We start from the raw sequence: 23818 nt of genomic DNA, 5'->3' as shown, positions 1-23818 counted from the left end.
TCAGTACTTCATTTAATTTTAAACACTTATGAAAGCAATGCAAAAACAAAGACTGCATCTGTTATGAGTAAATGGCAACCTATAACGCATTCTGTGTTATGACTTTCCAGACAAAATGCTTGCCTCCTTCTCATAATAGTGTGTGAAATATATGCACAATAGGAATCAAATAAATTGGTGGAAGAATAAATAGTGTTTTTAAAAATTCACCAATTAAATAGATTGGTGAAATGAGAAAGAGGGAGAAATCATTATATTTAAATGGCAGCCGCAAGCCACCATTTTAGAAATGCTATCTCCCCAGCTTTTCATACATTTGAGCTTGCAACCTGATGCCCTTCAGATACATGAAGAGTAGAACGTTCAGTAATCCTGATCAGCCATTCATTTGCCTTGCTATCAGGGAATTCTTGGAGTTGCAAATAAAGAAAGACTGTCCAGAAGAGAAATATATCTCCTAAGATGCTAGAGCTAGAAGATCCCTGTGCCTCTAAAATCAAGGAAAGTTTATTATTTTACTTCAAAATTAAAATCCAATAAATTAATTACCACACTGATAGTCAACAAAAATTTCTTTCATTCACAGATCAGTCTAGTATTATTATTATTTGAGTTAGATCCAGAAATCAGCTCTTCAAACTAGATGGTGGAGTAGAGTTTGCATTTTCTACCTCAGAATCCTCCTTCTGGGTCAAAAATCTTCCCATTGTCGCAAACAGTTGTTGTGTAACTGGACAGAAGCAAAGCCTGCTTCCAACGCTATGTAATGTTAATAACATTTACAGCCCACTAGCTGAAATTAAATGTACTCTTTAATATTTTAAACCAGCAATAAAAATATTTAGTTGAGTAAAAAAGGCCATTGTATATTGAGCAAGATTAAGCAGCAACTCTACTTCTAGCATATTATTTAAAACCATAATCATTTCTAATATTACAATAATGTTTCTTCTCTAAGCTTACACATTGCCAACTTCTATCCCTTGCAACTCAGAACAATCTTCCAGAGATCTTATGAAGTCGATTGTAATCCACTAAAGGTCATGTCATAGTGTGTTATTTGTCGCATTATAGTTTTGTTTGATGTCCAAGTTGAATCCATAAATAGATTCAAGTTTGTGGGTCAAAAGAGAATAACTGGGGTTTTATGAACAAACAGGAGGCATTCTGCTGTAGAGACGAGTTTATTTTGTGAGTAAACAAATGAGGAACAATATATAAACTTACAAATAATTTTTTTAATGATAAGGACCAGACTGTTGGGGCAATATGCTGAATCTGTAAACCACTTAGAGAGGGCTGTAAAGCATGGTGAAGTGGTATATAAGTCCTAGTGTTATTGCTATAATCATGAAACAAAATCTAATGTGTGGTCTGCTTATTGATGCTTCTAGTATCTATTTTATATACCCAACAACATCCAATAATTAACAGACAGATAAAAGCAGAATCCACTGTAATCACCCTATGTAAGAAATTATTGGCAAAATGTCACTTCAAGTAAAAGAATATCAGATACCAAGGCTGGAACATCCTGAACAGCTAGAGAAATTACTACCAACTGAAGTAGGATTACTGGTCTCATGGTAAAGTCACTTTCATATGTTTGTATGTTTCTTCACAAAAGGAAAGGGGTGGAAATGATAAGGAAGTTCCCTAATCTTAAAACACTGAACTGTAAAGCTTTATTAAGGATATACTAACCAGTGGGGCGTGGCCTGTTGCCGAGGAGGGCTCCACCGAGCTCCTCAGAGATCTGGTCTGTATATCTAAATAAGATCATAGATAGCACCCCTTTTTGGCTAAGAAAGGGGCAGGGAGGATAGCTCCGTAGGTTAGGGTCTATTCGTAAGCCACAGCCTTTTTCTTTTTTTGGCTGTGGAAGAGATTAGATCCAGCCGAAGCGGAGCCTTTATCTCCGGCCAGTTCTTCTCAGCTGCCTTTTTTTTTTTTGGCAGCCCCAGACAGGCTAGCCCCCCCCAGGACAAAACAAAGTTTTTTTCAAGCTAGAGTTGATACGGGAGGGTACCACCCCTGTGAGATTTATGCTTTTATTACTATCTTAAATACCAGCACCATTTGTCTTAAAGACTTCTTTGTTTAAATAGACTTTAAAATGGCGATTTCTCTCCGTGGATGATTACTGGATGTACTTAGCCGGGCTTATCTTCCTGCAGACCGCTCCTTAACAAAATAAACTCTTTTTCTTTGGAAATAGAGGGGAGCGAAGCACTGCTTACTTGTTTATCTATTATGGCACCCAGATCAAAGAAACGTCTTGCTACAAATGTGTCTAAAGAATTTAAACAATCTTTTTTGGAAACTCAGCCTTTGTCTCCTACGCCCTCTACTGGAGAAGTTTTAACACAGGAATATCTCTTTAAAATATTTAATGCCCTTAAGCAAGAACTTAAGGAATTTGTATTGCAACTTTATGAGGATCTAAAATCTAAAGTTAATCAAATGAAGGCGAATACGTTTGCAGCCGTGTCTGCCCTGTCAGATTACTCTGCTGAAATAGAGAACAGATTGGAAAGTCTGGAGAAGGCTAATTTTGATTTGACTACCAATATTCAAATTTTACAAGAAAAAATTAGAAATAACGAAGAACAGCTTATGACGCTAAATTTTGATAGGAGGGCATTTTCAATAAGAGTCAGAGGATTCCGTGAAAAGGAGCAAGAGAATTTGAAACAGACATTTGCTGAAGCCTTCAGCCATGCGCTGGGAAGCCCGGGACTTAACTTTGATTGGCAGATTCGGAAAATCTATCGCCAGAACTCTTTGATAGCGGAACAGCGACAGCTCCCGAGGGACATAATTATACATTTCTCTACAAAAGAATCTAGAAACGCGATTGTGCAAAAGTTCCATAATAACAGTCTCCGAGTTGATGACCAGGACGTGATTGTCTTCAAAGATATACCTTTCCAAATGTTGAGAGCAAGAAGGGACTACGCCTTTTTAACTAAAGAGCTTAGGAGTCAACAGATTCGATACAGATGGGAGGCCCCTGCCGGCATCACGGTTACATTTGAGAATCAAAGATTTCGTCTTAACTCTGTTTCGGAAGCTCAAGATTTCTATTGTAGGATTCTGAAGGCGGGACTTCCTGACGCGCTTGGAAGAGAGGAGAGACAAGCGGAAGGAGAAAGCAAACGGCTGGCTATGCGGCTGCAAGATGGAGGGGGTAGCCCCTCCTCCCTCGGAGAAGCAGAAGAACGCAGATCGAGAATTTAGATACTTCAAAAGACTTCCTAAAGTTGAGGACTGAATGGGGGTTTGAGACCTCTCTCCGGTAGAAAAAGTGGACTAATTTTTATCAGAAGGGAAAGCTGGGTGAAACTACTTTGAGCTAGATTCTAAAGTAACGTTAGCATAAATCTGATAGTGGTTAAAAGAATGCGGAATGATTTATGTTGTTTAAACTTTGTTAGATGGGACTATTTTAAAATAGAAGGTTAACTGACTCTTGCTGAAAGCATTATTTGAATATGATCCATGCTATTTAACTTTTATTTGAAGGGAAAGTTGGTTGTAATAGTTCTGAGTTATTTTTCAAATAAACGCTAGTATAAATTTGATAGTGGTAAATATTAGACAAGCAAGAGATGAGGGTAAAATGCATGTGGAATGAACTACGTTATTTGTGGTAAATATCAGACAAGCAAGGGATGAGGGCAAAATTTACGTTGTTTAAAGCTTATTAGAACAGGAAGCCGCTTGGGATTATCTTAAGATAACTGTAAAAAGAATGTGGAATGATTTATGTTGTTTAAACTTTGTTAGAAGCGACTACCTTAAAATAGAAGGTTAACTGAATCTTGCTGAAAGTATTATTGGAATATGTGGAATGATTCATGCTACAAATCGCTCTGAGTTATATTTTAAACAAATGGTAGTACTACGTTATTTGTGATAAATATTAGACAAGCAAGGGATGAGGGCAAAATTTACGTTGTTTAAAGCTTATTAGAACAGGAAGCCGCTTGGGATTATCTTAAGATAACTGTAAAAAGAATGTGGAATGATTTATGTTGTTTAAATTTTGTTAGAAGCGACTACCTTAAAATAGAAGGTTAACTGAATTTTGCTGAAAGTATTATTGGAATATGTGGAAGGATTCATGCTACAAATCGCTCTGAGTTATATTTTAAACAAATGGTAGTATAAATTTGATAGTGGTAAATATCAGACAAGTGGGGGATGAGGGTAAAATACATGTGGAATGAACTAAGTTATTTAAATTCTATTAGAAGGGGAAGTCGGTTGGAATTACAGAAATTGATTCCTGTGTAAAGTAATATCTGATCTACGCTGCTTAACTTTACTAAGAAGGGGAAATCGGGTTAGATTATTTTGAATTACTGTTTGAAAAAGGGGTAAAGAAAGATCATTTACGTTGTTTAAATTTTATTAGATGGGAAAGTTTGATTATTTGTCTGTAAAGTTATATTTGAATATATGGCATAAACTACGCTGCTTAAATCTTACTGGAAGGGATCATGAGGTTTAGGAAGGGAACGGGAGAGTCTACAGAAGGTCGGGGTAAATAGCAAAGAAGTAAGGGATGAGAATAAAATATAGATAGAATGATTTATACTATTTAAGCATAGATAAAGATGGGGGGCTGAGATCAACACAAAGAGTGGTTTCTTTTTTTCTTTTTTCTCTTTTCTCTTTTCTTTTTTTCCTTTTTTTTTCTTTCTCTGCTTTTCTTTTCTTTTTTTTTTTTCTTTTTTTTTTTTTGATATATTACTTTTATTTTTTAATCCATATGTATACAAGATATCTTAGATAGAAGGTAGTGCCAGGTGTGGACCCTGGGAAGTCGGGAGGATTAGGGATGGGGATTGTGGGGGGTGGGGTGGGGGGGTGTTAATATAGTTTTAATAAGAACAAGAATGTATTTATATACGGTGGTTCCTTTTTTTATTATTATTATTATTATTATTATTATTATTATTATTATTATTTTCCTTGGTTTACTTTACTTTTATCAGATCAAACAACACTCGAACAAAGGCATACACCAAGGAGGGAGGTAGAGGGAAGGAAGAGGGAGGAGTAAGGAAGGAGTAAGGGGAATGTAAGGAGTAAGGGGAATGTAAGGAGGGTGTCTGGGGAGTAAGGGGAGAAGGAAGGCTTGAGGGGAAAGGGAAGTAGGAGGGGAGTGTTAGAGGGAGAAAGGAAAGTTGGAGGGGGTAGATGGGGTGTATGGAGGACGCAAGGGTTAGGTGGGGTTGTGAATGATGAGTTGTGTTTCCTTTTTACTTGTTCGTTTTATTCCCTTTTTCTTTTTTTTTTTTCTTTTCTTATAGTAAATACCCTGTATATAAATGATTGCAAATGGAATGTGAAAATTGAATAAAATATATTTCCTAGTAAGGATATACTAACCAGCTAGTGGTAGCTCATATTCTACTTCTAATATTACCCTTTCTCCCACATTCTTCAGTAGGCTTATAATTTCATCATGTCGCAATTTTGTCAAGTTAATCCCATTCACTGACTTGATGTAATCACCAACATTTAGCTGATCACTCCTGTAACATACAAAGCAAAATATCTTAGTTTTTTCCAGGGCTAGACATTATAGTCTTGCGAAAATTGTCTCAGATAACAAAGGCAGGCAGAGAGTTTTATTATTTTTGCTTTAAATTCCCTGGTTGTTTTCTTTATTGAAGGGTACATTCAATGGTATAAACCATACAAGAAGGCCCTGGGTAGATTATTGTCCTTTCCAGTCACCAAAATGTCTTGGATCAACTCTGGCTATATCTTTACTGACTAGCTAAATAGAAAGATCTGTACAGTAAACAACATGCAGAGCAAAAAACAAATCTTACTTAATACCTGAGTTGTCCATCTTTTTAAAAACAAACAAACATATATGGCAACAGAGAAAATAAAAGGTTTTATGATGTTCAGTTTTAAATCCTATCTGCAAAACCTGTTTTAGCTGGGAGGGTAGAAGGAATAAGTCATTCCAAGCTAACAAGAAGCTCAAAATGCAACTTAAACACTACATAAAGGTAAAGGTTCCCCTGCACATGCGTGCTAGCCATTTCCAGCTCTATGGATGGTGCTCATCTCCGTTTCTAAGCCAAATAGCCAGTGCTGTCCACAGATGTCTCCATGGTCATGTGGCTGGCATGACTAAATGCCGAAGGCACATGGAGCACTGTTACCTTCCCACCAAAGGTGGTTCCTATTTTTCTACTTGCATTTTTATGTGCTTTTGAACTATTAGGTTGGCAGAAGCTGGGGCAAATAACAGGAGCTCACCCATTATGCAGCACTAGGGATTCAAACTGCTGAACTGCTGGCCTTCTGATTGACAAGCTCAGGGTCTTAGCCATTGAGCCACTGTGTCCCTAACACTACATACTTAGCAAGAAATTAAGTGAAATATGTCTTCCCAGAGAGATTTGTATTCCTCACAGACACCTAGTAATTTGCATCCTATTATTGCCAGCTGTCTGCAAGGAATATGGATCCTTCCATTCTCCACTGCCCTGTCGTGGCTTGGATGAGAAGCAAAGCATCATCAGGGAAGGAACAGGGAAGTCTGGTTGCCTCCTGAAAAAGCACCTTTGGGACTTGGATATGACTTGGATGACTGACAATCTCTACAAAAATTACCATTTGTTTGCCATTTGATGTGTATTGTATTGACTATCTGACTTGCTAGTTTACTCTTGCTTTACATATCATTCTCCAACCTTGCAACTGAGAAACTCTGCATCTGTAATTATCTTACCTTGCTGCCAGTCCTCCTGGCCTTAGATTAGAGACCCTCGGTTTCCCATCTTTATCTGTGCCACCAGCAATAGTTAATCCGAGGGTGCTTCCTTCCTTTTTGATTAGCTCCACAATCGTGACTCCTCTAAATTCTTCTGATGATATAAAGAGAGAACAATTCAGGGCACAAGATTTTTATTATTATGAAACATTTATACTGGAGCATTTAGATTATTATTATATCACAACATTTGGATCTTGTTTTTTGATATCTGGAAGAGGAGGCATTCAAGAAAACTTACAGAAATGTACATTTGAAGACTTCAATTGCAAAAGTATTAAAAGGACTACACAGATTAAAGACAGTCCAGTTTAGTATAACAATATCTCTATTAAAAAGAAAACATATAAATATATACTATATAATATTGGGTATCTGTAAAAAGCAGCAAGTAAGAAGAATAAGCAAAATAAAAAATAGGAAGAGAACAGAACTTCTTTGTCACATGGGAAAATCTGCATTAGAAACATAGCTGTTTCCAAGTATTCCTGTTCCAATTATTTAAGCATGGAGTTCTAATATTCTAAGGAGCCGAAGGTGATGATATGACAAGAAGGCTGATTATAATTCAGGACAGAAGATTTTTTTAAAAAATTATTCTGTAGTGCTGCTCCATTGGGTCTTTTTCAGCTATGAAAGGAATTCTTTTTCTAGATTGTTTAGCTTATCCAATTCATCCATCCATTCTTAGCTCACCTTAGGTATGACTGTAGCTCAGCCATATGGTTAGGTATCCTGTTTACCTTCTGCAGTCTAAACCTGAGGACACAAACACGCTATTTGGAAATAGTAAGTCTACTTCCCTAATTCTTTTTATTTATTTAATCAAACTTCTAGTCTGCCTCAGTTGCAATCACAACTCTAGGTCATTGGCGAAAATAATTAGGATTAAAGCAACAAATGAAAAGGTGAAATGATAATAAATAGTGAGATTACCAATTGCATTGGGGCAAATTGCAAGACTCATTACAAAGCACTATAGAATGTATATGGGAGTCAGATCAAAAGCCAGGCCCTGCTGAAAAAGGTCAAAATTTTCATCAAATTTTCCAAAACCACTTCAGAGTTAGTTTTCCAGAAGGCCCATGTTGCCGTAAGCAAAGCCTTCTACAAGTCCCACATTGCTTTAACAATAGGACCTGTTCATTGGCCATAGAAGGGATTAATGCATCTTTGAAAGATGAAGTTGCCTTGAATAAAAAGTGAGGACTGTTTATTATTGGAGAGAGATGGCGCAATGGTTAAAGACGCTGAGCTTGTCAGCTGGAAAATTGACAGTCTGGGTTCAAGACTTTTACCTTTACTTATTTATTATCATACCCTGGTGATTAAAAGTTGAAGCAGCATTACATCAATTGCTGCCCGAGCATCATATTCTATTAACATATTCAACACCGGGGGTGTCAAACTCAAGGTTCTCTGCCTTAATAATTTCTTCCAACAACCAGTTCACCAAACTGCTCAGAAAGTTTAACAACCGGTTCTCCCAAAGTGGTGCGAACTGGCTGAATCCCACCACTGAGGCCACCCTGGAAACAGCAAAGTGAAGTGGCAGCCCTGTAATTTCAGGTTTATTTGTAATTTAAAATGCATAGGCAATGTAGTCAATAATATGTTTATTGTGTTTGTTTTTTGAAATACTGTAATAATTCTGTCACTTGAAGGGTGTCTCTAGTTTAGAGACATAAAACAGAAAAGGAAACAGACCATTAATGCATTACATATAAGGAATGGAAAAAGACTTATACAAATCTCTTATCACCACAAACTGCACTTTCTAGTATGTTTTTTCTCTTCACTTTCAAGTCATTTATAATTGTAAGCAACACACTCTTGAACTTTGTGTTCTTCAATCTAAAATAACTTTGCTGTGCAGGATTGGCCACCAAGTAGATCATAAAATTAAAGAACTTGCTTATTATTTTCATGATTTTGAAATGGTTTCAAATAATTTGGGAGTGCAAAGAAAGGTTGAATGATATAATTGGAACTGTCTAATTAGTTTCCATGATATATGTTTGGTCCAACAAAAAATAGTTTGCCTTTAGTTTTGTGATATATTTTTTAAGGACTGTGACAAGAATACTGATTTATTTCAATTTTCTTTATTAATTGTTGCTTAGGTATTTAGCTGCCACTTTCAAAGTTATATTGATGGGGGACCTATCCACACTGAAAAACCACATACAATTCAAAACTGCTGGAAATTCTGTGTAGTACAGTAATTCAAAGCTTATATGAATTTGATGTTACAACTAATATCACAATGGATTAATATTTTCTCCTCTCCCTTTCAGCACTGGAAAGTATTCATTAAAATCAGAGAAATGTTTATTCTGATTCCAGCCCTGATTGGTTTGAAAGGCAACTTTGAAATGACCTTGGCATCTAGACTTTCTACAGCTGTAAGTAAAGTCTATATGTTGTCTTTTAATATACAGAGAAGGATTTAGAATTCTTGTTTGGCAAGAAAAGTATTGACATGTGATCACCTCTCCAATAGTGGAAAATGCATAGATGGCTTAGTAGTTCTTATTGTACCTATATAGGTTGGACCTGTATGTTTTATTTTCCATGGTGGTCATGAACAACATTTCTGTTACAATTGTGTTTCTGATTTCCCCATTGTACCACATATTTGGAAAGAATTATATTTTAGGTATCCAATAATATATTTAAGCAAAGTTTGGAAGGAGCCATTTTAGAGATGAAGCCACAAGCCCTCCACCCTAGATCTATAGAAAGACAGGAGTGAAGTTCCTCACTATTATTAATGAGATCTTGGCAATAAAGTTTTGATCTGCCTTGTGTAATATAACAACATGGGAGATGTACTATTTGCCATCCATGAATTTGAAAAGAGAAGGGCTTGTTTGTTTGTTTGTTTAATTAATTTATATGCCACCTATCTCACTGTCCACTACTTTCGCTCGAGATGGCTTACAGTACAGTAAAACCATAGTGATATAGACATTAAAATTAACTTGAATCAGGTTAAAAGCTACCGACCAAAAGGACAACATCCCAAGATAACCTATCCCGAGATAACCTGTACTGTGTTGGCTTAGGACAGTTGAGCAAGTATGGCCTGTGGTGCCTCTACCAATGAAAATGGAGCTCGCAAGAACCGCACACAGCCTTCCCGAGCTCCGTTTTCACTGACAGAGTTTTGCAGGAGACCGTCCCAACTGAAAACAGAGCTCAGCAGAGTGCTCGGGTCACCACAGGCACCCCCAACATGAGTGATGTCAAGCTGGCTATGCCCCCCTGGCCACGCCCCCCAGGACACCCCCCCCCCAGATCAAATACAATCCTGAGGCAGCCCTCAATGAAATGAGTTTGACACCCCTGTTCTACACCATCTTTTTCCAAACTTGGCAACTTTAAAACGTTTGAACTTCAACTTCCAGAATTCCCCAGCCAGTTTAGACTTTAAACAGCTTTTATTTGATCAGCCACTGAAGAACTGAAACAAAAAAAAGTGGGGGAAGCAGCTGCCTCCCTTTCTTCAGCAGCATTTTCTTCTGTCTCTTCCCTTTTGTTTTTATTTATTGATCATTGCTTTGGCATCAACTGTTGTAATACTGCTTCCTCTGATACAGTATGCCATATGGGACTCTGTGTTCATTTTCTCTTCCTAGGATCTGCCAATTACTTCCACTGCTTTTTAAGCTCTGAGTTTACATCATCACTCTATTGATATTACTATTTCACAGGCATTTGGGCCACCTGTGCAACCATGGCTGACGAAATACTGTTATACTTTTATAGCATTCCAACATAATCCAGACGAGTGCCAGTAGCCTCAGCATGGACAAATTTGAAAAAACACTGTTCCACACCAATACTTGTAATGATAGTGCTGTGGGGGAAAAACCCCAAATATATATGAAAACACTGGAAAGGGATAAATGTTCTGGTTTATCTATTATACAGTACTTGTCATCTTGACTCTTAATGTTAAAGCCAGATTATTTTTTAAGTGATGAGTGTTACATCCTTTATGCTTCCATTATTCAGTTCCTGCTCCATTTCCATCTGCATCTTGCATTTCCATAAAAGCGTCCCCTGAGCTGGGGTCATAGCAACTAAAGGGTATAGAATGGTATCAAATCAATGCCAATTACATTTCCATTGTAAAAAAAAAAAAGCTTAACATCAGCAGCACAATCTAAACCAGAAAACACACAAATCAGACAGAGGAGGATCATCAACACTTGATTTAAGATGCATCATTCTAGCCAAGTTTAGAAATTTAGGCTGTGCAGCAACTATTTTTCCCCTTTGGAAACAGCTAAAGTACAATGACATCCAATGTGGCATCTGCAGACTTTGGCAAAATTCTCTCTGGCTAAGTATGGCAGGTTGTGTTTATTTGTGTCATCCTCCCTTCCCTCCCACTTCACTTCTTTTTTCTAGACAGTTTTCTAGGAGTTGAACTCCACTTTAAAGTTGTTGAGATTGAGAAATACAATTCTAGACACCTAAGTAAGAATACAGAGTAACAGATTTGGAAGGGACTCTATATCCCTGGTGCAAATCTATGGCACACGTGTCAGAGGTAATATGCGGAGCCCTCTCTGTGGGCATGCGAGCCATCGCCCAGCTCAGCTGCACTGTGCATGCATGCATGCCTCCTGCAGGCCAGATTATTTTTGGGTCTCTGCCACACATGCGGGAGACACGCATGCATGCACAGGGGGCATTTTTGGTCCCAGGAGGCTTCAGGGAGGCCTGCTAGGCCCAAAATGGGTTGTGGGGGAATGCGGCACATCTCCCCTATATCCCGTTTTTGGTCCCAGGAGACTTCAGGGAGGCCTGCTGGGCCACTGGGGGGGGGGGTCGCATGCACATGCACAGGGGCAGAGCTCAGGGGATGTGCATTGCGCATGCACTGCATTATGGGTGTGGGCACACTCGCACACTATCAGCATGCAAAGGCAAAAAGGTTAGCCATCACTGCTCTATACAATTCCAGACAAAGGGTTGTCCAATCTCTCCTTAAAAACCTCCAACTTCTGGAGGCAACTCATTCCATTGATTAATTGTTTTCGCTGACAGGAAATTTATTTTAATCTAGGTTGGATCTCTCTTTGATAATATTACTTCTTTTTCTCTGTTACTTCTTGTTATGCCCTCAGGTGTTTTGGAAAATAGGTCAACTTCCACTTCTCTGTGATAGCCCCTCAAATATTGGAAGACTTCTATAATGTCATTCCTTTTCCTTCTTTTCATTAGACTAGACATACCCAGTTCCCACAACTGTTCGTGGTATACTTTAGCTCCCAGTCTCCTAATCATCTTTCCTGCTCTTTTCTACACTTTTTCTAGAGTCTCAACATCTTTTTTGTAACCTGATGACCAAAACTGTATTCCAAGTGTGATCTTACCAGTGCAGTGTAAATTGGTACTGACACATGATCTTGATACTATCCCTTTGTTGATACAGCCTAGGACCTGCAACTTACTATACGACCAATATGGCTTGCCTATTTGAGATAGCTGGACTTAGATAAATACATAGCAAATATAAATATCCCATAAAGATACCATCATAAATATACATGATTATACAAGGATATGGTTCATCTATATAAGGTACTGTCTACAATGTTTGGCTACCATATTTGAAAACTATATAATAGTTCTGGGAAATCAAAATAAACAGAGGCTTAAATGGCTTCTCTACTGCAAGGAAAAGATGAAACTTTTGTAAGTGTTTAGACAGCTATGCTAGGAAATGACCAATATGTATAAAATCATGCAATTCATGAAGAAAGACAGACAAAACATTCTCCCTCTTTCATACATTAGGTCATCCCATGAATCTGAAAGGAGATTCAGAACAGATAAAGCCAAGCCATATCATTTCTTTATGTACTTCATGATTCACTGGGGAGGTAAATACCCCATGATATAGTGAAAAATATTAACGTGAATGGCTTTAAAAGGGGATAGAGAAATTCATCTGACAAAGAACTTGACCATAGAGATATCATGCTCCAAACTCCAACTGAAGGGAACAAAGGCAGGAAAGAACAGATACAGATAGTCCTTGACTTATGACAGTAATTCAGCCTGGAATTTCTGTTGGAAGTCATGGCAGTCATAAGTTGAGGTATCTATGGACAAATAAAAGGCAATGTTTCACATGCCACAGACAGGGCCGGATTTAGATGAAAAGAGGCCCTAGGCTATTCCACTTATGAGGCCCTTTCACCTCCCATTTTTAAGTTTGTAAATTACACGAGAGACAATAAAATACATCATTACTGTGATATATATCAATATATATCAATATATATAGCTGGCCTCCCGACGGAGGGCGGCTCTGCTCTGCGGCAAAGGCAGCGAGGCCAGCCGCCTCCCCTGCTGCGCTCAGCTGCCCGGCTCGGCCCCCTCGCCCTCACCTGCCTGGCCGCTGGTGGGCTCCGCGTTGACGGGGCGGCTACTGGGAGCGGCCGCGCCTCTCGCCCAACCACCGGTGCCGGGAACATGGGCGGGCTCCCCAACTGCCGCGGCTCTGGAATGATCTTAACCAATACATTTTTATGTTTGTTTATTAGTCATATGCGTAGAATTTCTCCTTATTTTCAGTTCAGTGTTTTAGTGTTCACTGTTTTTAGAATAGTGTAATTTTAATTTTGCTAACAATTTGAATGTAGGCCCCTCTTGATCTTAAGGCCCTAGGCTGAAGCCTAGTTAGCCTATAGGAAAATCCGGCCCTGGCCACAGATCTATCAGAATGATTTGTGATAGCTTTCAAAGGAAGTTAGATACATTAGTAAGGATAGGGTAATCAGGTTATCTATCTTATGATGGCTTGATGTTATAGCAATAGCAATAGCAATAGCAGTAGACTTATATACCGCTTCATAGGCCTTTCAGGCCTCTCTAAGCAGTTTACAGAGAGTCAGCATATTGCCCCCAACAATCTGGGTCCTCATTTTACCCACCTCGGAAGGATGGAAGGCTGAGTCAACCCTGAGCCGGTGAGATTTGAACCGCTGACCTGCTGATCTAGCAGTAGCCTGCAGTGCTGCATTTAACCACTGCGCCACCTTGGCTCATATGTTTATCCCCTGCAGCAACAGAATCAATCAGTATAAGGCATGAAATGCTCTAATCTTTGCTAGTGGTTCAGAACCAGGAATATGCACATGTGGCACTTCTGTGCATGCACAGAACCTTCTGTGCAGATCATCTGTGATGACCTCTGGGTGGGTGGATGGAGCCTCCCGCCACTGTCACTACCGGTTTGCCTGAACATGGGCAAACCAGAAGAATACCACCTCTGGTAAGTATATCTATTGCTGTAAAGAATCAGAAAATGTTACTGTAATCTTATTCTGCTTGTGGCATCAAATGGTCACTGTGGGAGTATCATGCTAAATCGGAATAAAACTAGACTTTGAACTAGTCTAACTGGGTTATTCTATTCTTTTAGGCTACTTCTCAACCTTATGATACCCAATGTGTTATCAAAAAATGGAACTCTTTCTACTACATGGTGTCCTGAATCCACACATTTCTACAAACTTTACTATTCACAACTCATTGACTCTAGTGCATTTATTTATTTAAACCCATAGGTTAGTTATAGATAGATAACTCCTTGTTTCTGCTCCTGGGTAACTACCATTACATAGATAATTATGCATTGAAACTTTCATTTTCATCTGCTTAGTTCCTCACGGAAACCCCCAACCACACATATTCTGTATAGTGCTGCACTCCATTGAGACTTCTAGTGTTACTATCAGATGCAGATAATACCAGCACAGGGACTGAGAGATTAAAATGGAAAGAGCCCTCCAGCTTGCCTTGAACAGAAATAATGAATTTTTAATTCCTAGGAAATAGAAAGAATTCTGATACTTTTTGTCAGCCATGTGCGGCTCAAGCAAATATCACTGTGTAGCGAGACTGTCCCATTGCTTACCGGATTTTTCAACTGCTTTCACCTCCCAAGTAAGTAAGGGGAAAGGGGACACTTCAGAGAAAAAAAACCAAAGTCCCATTGCTTAGAATGCTGTATAAAATTCCTGATTTCTTTGTCATATTAATTTTTTTTCACTTGAACATTAATGATTTAAAATTACCAATACGTTACTTAGAGCACTGTCTTACATAATGTTTAATTCATAGTGTGGGGAAAAAAACATTAATGAAGGGGATGCTCTTAATTACTTATGTCAAACTGCCTCTTCATCAGACTCTGATCCTTCCGGCAAATTCAAGTTTAACAATGTAGATCAGAATTTGACAAGGATTTAAGAGGAGAGTCATCACACAGTAGAGAAGACAGATCTCTGTGTGATATTTTGTACAAGTATTCCTGACCGCAAAATGCCTTCAGTTTTGGAAGGATGGATAGGAGAGAGGGGGTGGATGGGGGAGCAAGAGGAAGCTAGAAGTAGATCTCTACATGAAAGAACAGAAAATCCCCTTAAATTCTACAACTCAAACAATTTCCAAATGATGAATTTAAAATTCTGAGAATATCCATGTCAGGCCTGGAAGCTATCTTTTACATTGGGCCTTCAGGTCTGCCACATTTTCTGCTAAAGGAAAATGGGAGGGGGGATTACATGGAGTATGGGAGATATGTAAGTCTAAATAACATTCCTTTCTCAGAAAGTCAAGGACATCTTGCCCTGCATCTGAGTGGTGTGACTGGGAGGCATCTCCAGTTGGGGACAGTGCCTGATTGGACCACGTGACAGACATGTGGGTGGTGGGCAGGGACTTGAATTTTTATTTGGGTGGAGAAAACCTGGAGTGTGTGTGTGTGTGTGTGTGTGTGTGTGTGTGTGTGTGTGTGTGAGAGAGAGAGAGAGAGAGAGAGAGAGAGAGAGAGAGAGAGAGAGAGAGAGAGAGAATGAAGTCCTTCTAGGGTGAAATCTGTCTACCTTTGTTGTAATAAGCTATGAAATAAAACAAAAAACATTACCCACCTATATGTTAGCAAAGCAAATTGAATAAATGCTCACAAATAAGACAATAAATGCAGCTACCTGGTATACTTTGCCTTCTTGAGACCAACGCAGTATCCAATCCGCCTGAGTCTTTGCTTCCTTTCGAATAAGGCCCATCATCTATAAAAGAAATAAAGAAAAAAAAAACCTGAAATTGTATGGATTATAAAAATAAAACATTATCTCTTTATTACCCCTAAAAGCTTTGTAAATGTGATGATGTGATATTTTCTATTCTTATATTTGGTGCGTATAATAACCCTTTATGAGGAGAGCCATTTGGCATAGAGGTTAAGGCATCAGACTGGAAATTGGGAGACTATGAGTTCTAGGTCCACCTTAGGCACATGAACTTGGACCCGTCACTCTGTCTCTCTCAGCCCCAGAAAAGAAGCCACAAAAAGACACTTCTGAAGAATCTTGCCAAGAAAATGGCAAGGACTTGTCCAGGCAGTCTCTCAGAATATAATATAATTAAACAGAAGCAAATTAACCTCTTAACAGAGAGCTGTGGTTGGAAACAATGTCTTTAGGGTGATTTCCCCATATATTTTTTTGTCACTGCATGGAGTTAAAATAGGTGAAAGAACAAAATGCAGATAATGCCATCCTGAGCTAGACAATCACTTGTTTACAATTATTTGTAGGCTACTACTTGTGGCTCAAACGGCTTGCAATAACTGCAATAAAATACCCATTAAAACCATAACATATATGACTGTCTTCATCTTGCAAAACAGTTTTCTCTCAATCCCTTGTGTTCTACTGTCACAGCCAGAAGCGGATAATGATAAATATATATAGGAACAATTTAAAGTTGTGTGAGGACTATGGGAGAATTTCATATGGAAGATTCCTCTATGGAAAAGATGAATAAAAGGTAAAGATTCCCCTCGCACATATGTGCTAGTTGTTCCCAACTCTAGGAAGCGGTGCTCATCTCCATTTCAAAGCTGAAGAGCCAGCACTGTCCAAAGACATCTCTGTGGTCATGTGGCTGGCATAACTAAATGGCGAAGGCACACAGAATGCTGTTACCTTCCCACCAAAGGTAGTCCCTATTTTTCTACTTGCATTTTTACGTGCTTTCGAACTGCTAGGTTGGCAGAAGCTGGGACAAGTAATGGGAGATCACTCCATTACGCGGTGCTAGGTATTCAAACCACCGAATTGCCGACCTTTCTAATCGACAAACTCAGCAACTGAGCCACCACATCCCTTAAAAGATGAATACTATATCCTAATATCTAAATCCCCCCCTTTAAAAAACAATGATGATAATAACACTGTTCTCCCCCAGAAATAGCCCTTTATAGGTGAAATAACATCACTGCCATAAGTCTTAAGTAAACTATAATATTTGTGAAAAACTGCATAGTCTTTGGAAATGGAATAATAGAACCAACCGAACTTTAAATCATCACACCTGAATTCAGACACACACTGTTACTTCCCTTATTTCAAAGTCATCATTTTTTTTTGCTGTGACTGCAAGTAATTTAAGAAGAAGGAAGGGGGCTTAGTGGGAGGGAGGGAGGTGGGGAAAGAGAAACAGCATTTGAAGATAACAGCCATTTAAAATCCAAACTGAACGATGGGTTTCATTTGCAATGTGCTATTTTTCCATTGAGGGAACTCGCTGCCAAGTAATAAGGACTTCCAAATCACTTCTCCAATACATACTAACTGCATCAATTCCAGAAAAGTCCAATTCCAGGACTGACTGAATAAAAATAATTTTAAGACAACCCAAGGGTACAATAGTAATAATACATCTCAGTGCAGTTCAGTGGAATGTCTATAATTTACTACCAAGAAGGAGTGATTCCTCATGTTTGAAAGTGACTCCTGTTCCCTGCCTCATGTGTGGGCTTTGCAATACCCAGTGAAAATTAGTTCCCACAAATAAGGCAAAAATAGTATACTTGGAACATAAGCAGCAACAGCAGTTGGGGGAGGAGTTGGGGAGAACATTATCAGTCAGATAGGCATAAAAGTTTCAGTTTCATACATAAATAACCATTTCTGGTCACTGTTAGGAGTAGACATGGCTGTGTACTTGTGCATTCTAAGAATCAATGCACAACGGAGGAGTTCCAGTTAGAATTTCCAACTGGGAGGGAAGACAGCTGAAGAATTTGCTCTTCTTCTTCCTCTCCCCTCACCCCAATTTTAATATCATTTTAAAAATTCTGCCAGGAGGAGGCTAAAGAGGACCCTAGAATATGTTCCGTGATATGATGGGACAATGCCAAACAAACAGTGTAAAATTCTCATGTGGGTATGGAATGGAAAAAAAGGAACTCTCTCATAAAGTAAACCCAATACACAAAGCAGGAGGCCAGACAAATGTGAATCAAAGGTGCACAACGGGAAACAAAACACAAGTAAATGTCAAGTCACACTTCAACGGGCACCTTCCTTGACTACTTAAACATTTGGGTAAGATAACGAGCAAAAGCAAACACTGTAACTTCCTCCTCTGGGTTTGGGCTGAAAGGAATAATTGAAAGACTGCTGGCAATGCTAATTGTTTTGCCACATCAACTGTCAGTAAAATGCCAGATAATTTGTTGACCAGCAGAGTTGTTGAATTGCTAATGGTGAATGGTGAACATATAGTTGTTATTGCTGGCTCAGACCATTTAGCTGCTTGCCCAAGGTTTACTTTGATCAACATTTCTGGAATGCCAGCTTCATTGTAGAGCAGGTCTGCCACTATCTCCTACACCTCTGGGTATCAATTTGGAAGGTGGAATAGAAAAAGACTGTTTGGGATTTCTTGGAAGAAATTTCAAGAATGTCATTCTCATACATTGGTGAGGTGTTCATAAAGAGAAACAGATGGTTGAGCCACTGTATTCATGGATTCCATACTTCCTCCTAATCCGTGTTATTCCAAGTAGCAATACTCTGCAGAAGGACACAACCAGGGGTGGGCTGCTGAGGGTTCGCTAGGGTTCAGGAGAATCTCTAGCTAACATTCTGTGCAGTTCAGAGAACCCCCAAATACCACTCCTGGCTGGCCTGTCCCCTCCCGCCCCTCCCAGGAGTCCCCACGCTGCCCATTGTGGATGCAGGGAGTGCAGGGAGTGCACAGAGGTTCAGGGAGGGCAAAAAACGGGCCTACCAGAAGTTTGGGAAGGCTGGAAACAATCCCATTTCTGGCCTCCAGAGGGCCACAGGAGCCTGGGGAGGCTGTTTTCCCCCTCCCAGAGGCTTGAGGAAAGCCTCTGGAGCCTGGGAAGGGTAAACCTCCCCCCCCATCATGGTGCAGGAGGCTGACTAGGCCACGCCCATTATGGCCATGCACACCCAGCAACCAGGCTAAATTTTTTGAAGTCCACCCCTAAACAAAACTAGGTTGCTGTCCAGAGTTGATAAAAGCCCTCATTTCCAGAGATCTTATGTGGCTATCCAGCATCAAAGCTGGGTCCAGGAGGATTCCTAAATATAATCTGATCATTAAGGTAAAGTGTGATTTAATCCCAAGCAAATCTATTGTTCAAATCCTGATGTCAGCTTCTCTACTTCTGAAACCAGCCTCAATTCCTGCTTGTATAACTTCATCTTCAACTTGCTCTCCAAACCTCAACCCTAAATACACATGGAAGCTTGCGAAATGTACAATGCATAGTTTACAGAAAAAAAGAGGAGCACAGGTGAATATTAGCATATTGGTGCCAACAAACGCCAAACCCTGATATGATCTTCCAGGCAACTTCAAACAAATGCTAAATAATACAAACAGGATTTTGCATGACTTCAGGACAATAAGGTCAGTCAAACAGAATTATTCCAGTGCCATCTTTTAAAAAAAAAATGCCTACAGGGAAAAGAATGGAACCATAATATAGAACTTTTAATTCCCAGCTCTCAAATATATATATATATATATATATATATATATATATATATATATATATATATATATATATATATATATATATATATATATATATATATATATATATATATATATATATATATATATATATATATATATATATATAGAACATCATGGTCATAGTGTTAACAGCAATTGAGAAATCTAGAAATACAAACAGATTTGTATATCTCTGATTAATTATTTGACCTCAGGTCATTGTCAATATAATCAAGGTTGTCTCCATGGCAGATTCTGCTCTTAATCTAAACCAGGAAGGTTTTAAATAATTTGTTTCCTCTAAGAGCTCCTAAAGTACAATGCTACTACATTTTCCAAGAGCTGGGTTAATAGTGTATTGGATATCATCCATACTTGTTAACATTGGTCAGGCCCAGAGACAGCTTCTTAAGTAATATCTCATTATCTCTGTTAACAAAGGCATGGAGGGAAGGCTCGTTTGGCTGCAGAGAAGAGTTAAGAATCACAAGAATTATTGGACTCCTTGGAGATCAAGCAACAGAGGAATCTAATGAAAGTAGTGTTGTGAAGTGTTCCAAGGACCTTAAACTCTCCTTTCAGATGGTTAATGTGATTTATACATATGTTTTTACACAGTGGATACTTTAGATTTAGTATCATCCAAAGCGGTCTTATGCAAAATGGTTGCATTAGAACCTAGATGGATCTAGGACAACTTGCCTTGTTCAACTCGCCACAGGACAATTCAACGCTGTATTAATTGTTTCATTCAGTTACTTTTATTATTGCTGGCCACGTTTTCATCAAAATCATGGTGACTCTTGTTTTTATTAATTGACTTTCTTTATTTTATTATTATTGGCCATGGGCCTGCCAAACTTAATTTAACTTTGCATTTGTTGAACTGTCCCATGCCAAGTTGTCCTGCGGTGAGTTGGCCACAGTGAACTGGCAATGGTGAGTTGGCTGTGGCAAGCTGTTCTATTCTGAGCTTAGATGGTACAGCTGGTCTTTCAGGGCTGTGTCATCAGCCCAAGATAGTTGAAGAACTCCAGTGGCCTGCACTCCAGGGGTGGGATTCTACCATTTCAGAATGGTTTGGGCGAACCAGTAGCTCCGATGAACAGCTGGGCCCATTCTATCCTGTACTTTATTTCCTGTTTTCTAGCTCATCTAAATCACATGGCACAGCTGATCCCCGCCCAGCTGTTTTACTTACCATTGCTGACTTGGAAGTTAAGCAACTGAGGTTCTAAATGCCCCATTTTCAGTGCAGCACATGCACGCAAAGCACACACTCTCTGAACCAGTTGTTAAACCGGCAGCATCCCACCACTACTTCACTCTGCAGGTAAATACTCGCCCCACTTCCCTAAGTGTCATGGCATAAATACTGTAAATGCACAGGTGTACTCTAAAATCCAGTTGGATTTCCCTAGAATCTGATAGGCAAATTATGGTTAATCTGGAAGAGCTGAGGCATGTTTTCAGTTCAAGTGGTGGTGATGAAGCCATTTCATAAAACCCTGTACCATCAGAGGGCCTTCCTCTTTTTAAAACATGCTTGTGTTCCTTTCTAAAAATGCAGAAATCTGTTGTGTAGTTTTCTAGTTCTGCCTCTATTCTGAAGCCAAATCAACCTAAGGGTAGATTTCAAAAACAGTGGGTTGCTTCTTATTTTTATACTTGTCCTTAATCTAATCTGGCTTCCCAACAGACGTTGTCAGGGAAAGGGTAATGTCTGGAAGCAAGCTTTTTTTTTAAAACTTAAAATAGTTGCTTCAGACCCTTGTTAGAAGAACACATAATAATACAATTATCTAGAATCTTCTATCTATGGACCTATACTAGAAGTCTTCAGCGTCTAATTTAAAATGAAATACTAGCAGAAATAAACACAATATTATTCAGACCAGTGAAATCTGTGGACAAGGCAGACCGTAAGGGACCATTTTAATTAGTTATATCTATTATGGTTTTAAGCCATAGCATATAACAATTCATTTCTCTCACCAAGCAAAGATTGGTCTCACTTCTGTGCGAAAGTGTTCAGCAGCATGTGCACAAATGCAATTGGTTTGATTCAGCAGTGAGTCAAGTTAAACAGTTTGCTGGTTTTCCTTCTACATGCTCTGAACATCTTTTTCACAATGTAGTGAAAAGAGTATTTTGCTGCTTTGACATCTTTTGAACAAAAGCATTTATTACAATTAGATTCAGTGTCATTTGTAAAACAGAACCAAATCTCATCCTCTGCTCTATAGTTTTAAGGCATGGATTGTATTTACAGATAGCTGCTAGTAAAAAGCCCATCGATATATAGCCACAAAGGAGGAGTTACTGCTGCCACCAAATATTCTCAGGTAATTGGTAACGGAGGCTCTATCCACATCTGGGTCATATTTTCTCTGATATTACATCATAATTTGTAGTGCCAGAGAGAAAACAAAGAATTCTCAAGAGATCATAATATAGAAATATCTTTGACTAGAATTCCTGGTTTAATTTAGGATCAAACTAAATATTCTAACCTAGGCTTCACAAAATCACAAAGCAGACCCCTTGTTCCAACAAAACCCCTTTTTATTAAGCTAATGTAAATTCCTCTCATTTACATCCAGCAAAGTCCTGGCAAACAGTCTTTCAAGGGTGAATTTACAACCACAGACCTTATCAGGCTTGGAGAGCTGCCAGGCAGATATCTTCCAAACACAATGCTATACAAGGAAATACATGGCAAGGAGGCTCTGAGAGTCACGAACAAATCTTCACACTAATTAAGCAAACTAATTGCCTCCTGCAAACTCCACTCCCCTTTCGCTCCTCTTTATTCCATATGGGAGGGGCCATTCATCGTCCACCTTTGCCTTTACTCTTGAGTAGGCCCTTGTTCCTTAACTGTTCCCTTCTCCTGGCAGCTCTGTGCATGCACACATCAGGAATAGGCTTCAGCTGTTCTTCTGCCCCACTGATCTCCGGCTCCAAAGGCAGATGATAACTATCTGACAGCCCTGACCCCATTTCTGCATCCGATGCAGAGCCTCCTTCCCAGACTCTACTACTGGCCCATGTTCCTCCCCAACCTCCTTACAACACTAAAAAAATAATCAAAAACTGAAAAAGTTTATTACCTCTACCTATTGACAGAATGGATCTGAGCTGTGCTGGGTGATGCTATGGTTAAAGATACTAAACAGGACTTGAAAGACGCAGGTTCAAGCCTTCTCTTGGCTTTAGGTCATTTGTACATTGGGTCATTTGATTCAACCCACTTTGCAGAGTGAAAAAAAATTGCAGATGATCCTTGAACTTTGGAGAGACATGCAGCTATAAGTCTAATGAATAACACATAATTAGTAAAAAGCATGTTGAGGCAGATGACAAAATCTTCAAAACGAGTCCAAGCTATCTGTAGAAATAATGTGCTGAAATTCTGTCTTCCTATACAGTATAGTAAAGTGTAAAAACAAACCCAAATACTCATAATGGGTGAATAATTTCTCAAGAGTATCTCAAGTGGTTGAGATAGAAACTAAGATTTTTAACTGTGCAGTCTTAGGGTGAGAGGAACTTCTTGTTTCTTTGTCTTTCCTTCATCTCTACCTTATCTTCCCCCCTTCCCCCCACCATTTAATTGAAAACAGAATTTATTACAGGAGTCCATACTATAATCAAACAGGCAAATCCATTCATCCCAAAGAAGAAAAGAAGAATGAAAGTGTTTTTCCTTACCTTATGTACAAATACATAATAGAACAAAATGTATGAAAAGGAGCAGGAGGCTGGACTAGATGACCTCCAAGACCTCCCTTCCAGCCCTATTTCGATTCTGATTCTGAGTTGTCAGCGGGAATGAAGACTAAGAAAACTGATTTGCCCAATTCTAAAAACCACCCTGAAATCTTTTATGTATTAGCAAGAAATTGCCTGATTTCAGCCAGCACTTTTAGTGCTTGTTATCAGTAAATCATTTGATGAACAATAGATTCATCAATTCATTGTGGTTGAAACTCAGATCTCTCCAGATGAAATGTGATATTATATATTGTATATCACATTAATTCTACTTTAGCTTCAGTCCAATGGAATATACCTCCTTCGTATTAGCGTTAGTTTATAAGAAACAGATGAAAAACTCTACTGGATGAGGGAAAGCCCTGCCTAATC

General features: G+C 38.8%; 1 protein-coding gene across 5 annotated transcripts in view; it reads right to left on the bottom strand.

Annotated features, from left to right (window-relative positions):
* The window catches only part of GRIP2 (glutamate receptor interacting protein 2), a 273157-nt gene that overhangs the window by 103219 nt on the left and 146120 nt on the right, over positions 1-23818 (bottom strand). For 4 of the 5 annotated variants that reach the window (XM_087708944.1, XM_087708945.1, XM_087708947.1 and 1 more), the window contains exons 2-4: positions 15823-15903; positions 6764-6899; positions 5401-5546 (exon numbers count right to left, since the gene is read on the bottom strand). In XM_087708944.1, coding sequence (XP_087565070.1) covers positions 5401-5546; positions 6764-6899; positions 15823-15903 — 363 coding nt within the window. The remainder of the gene's footprint in view (positions 1-5400; positions 5547-6763; positions 6900-15822; positions 15904-23818) is intronic. The other variant, XM_087708946.1, reaches the window with a different exon arrangement.

This window comes from Thamnophis sirtalis, unplaced genomic scaffold, assembly GCF_051295495.1.
Source record: "Thamnophis sirtalis isolate CommonGarterSnake01/CBP01778 unplaced genomic scaffold, rThaSir2_p1.2 scaffold_3, whole genome shotgun sequence".
NCBI classification, from domain to species: Eukaryota; Metazoa; Chordata; class Lepidosauria; order Squamata; family Natricidae; genus Thamnophis; species Thamnophis sirtalis.
The sequence above is the reverse complement of the archived record's forward strand: the minus strand, read 5'-3'. Positions and strand labels throughout refer to the sequence as shown.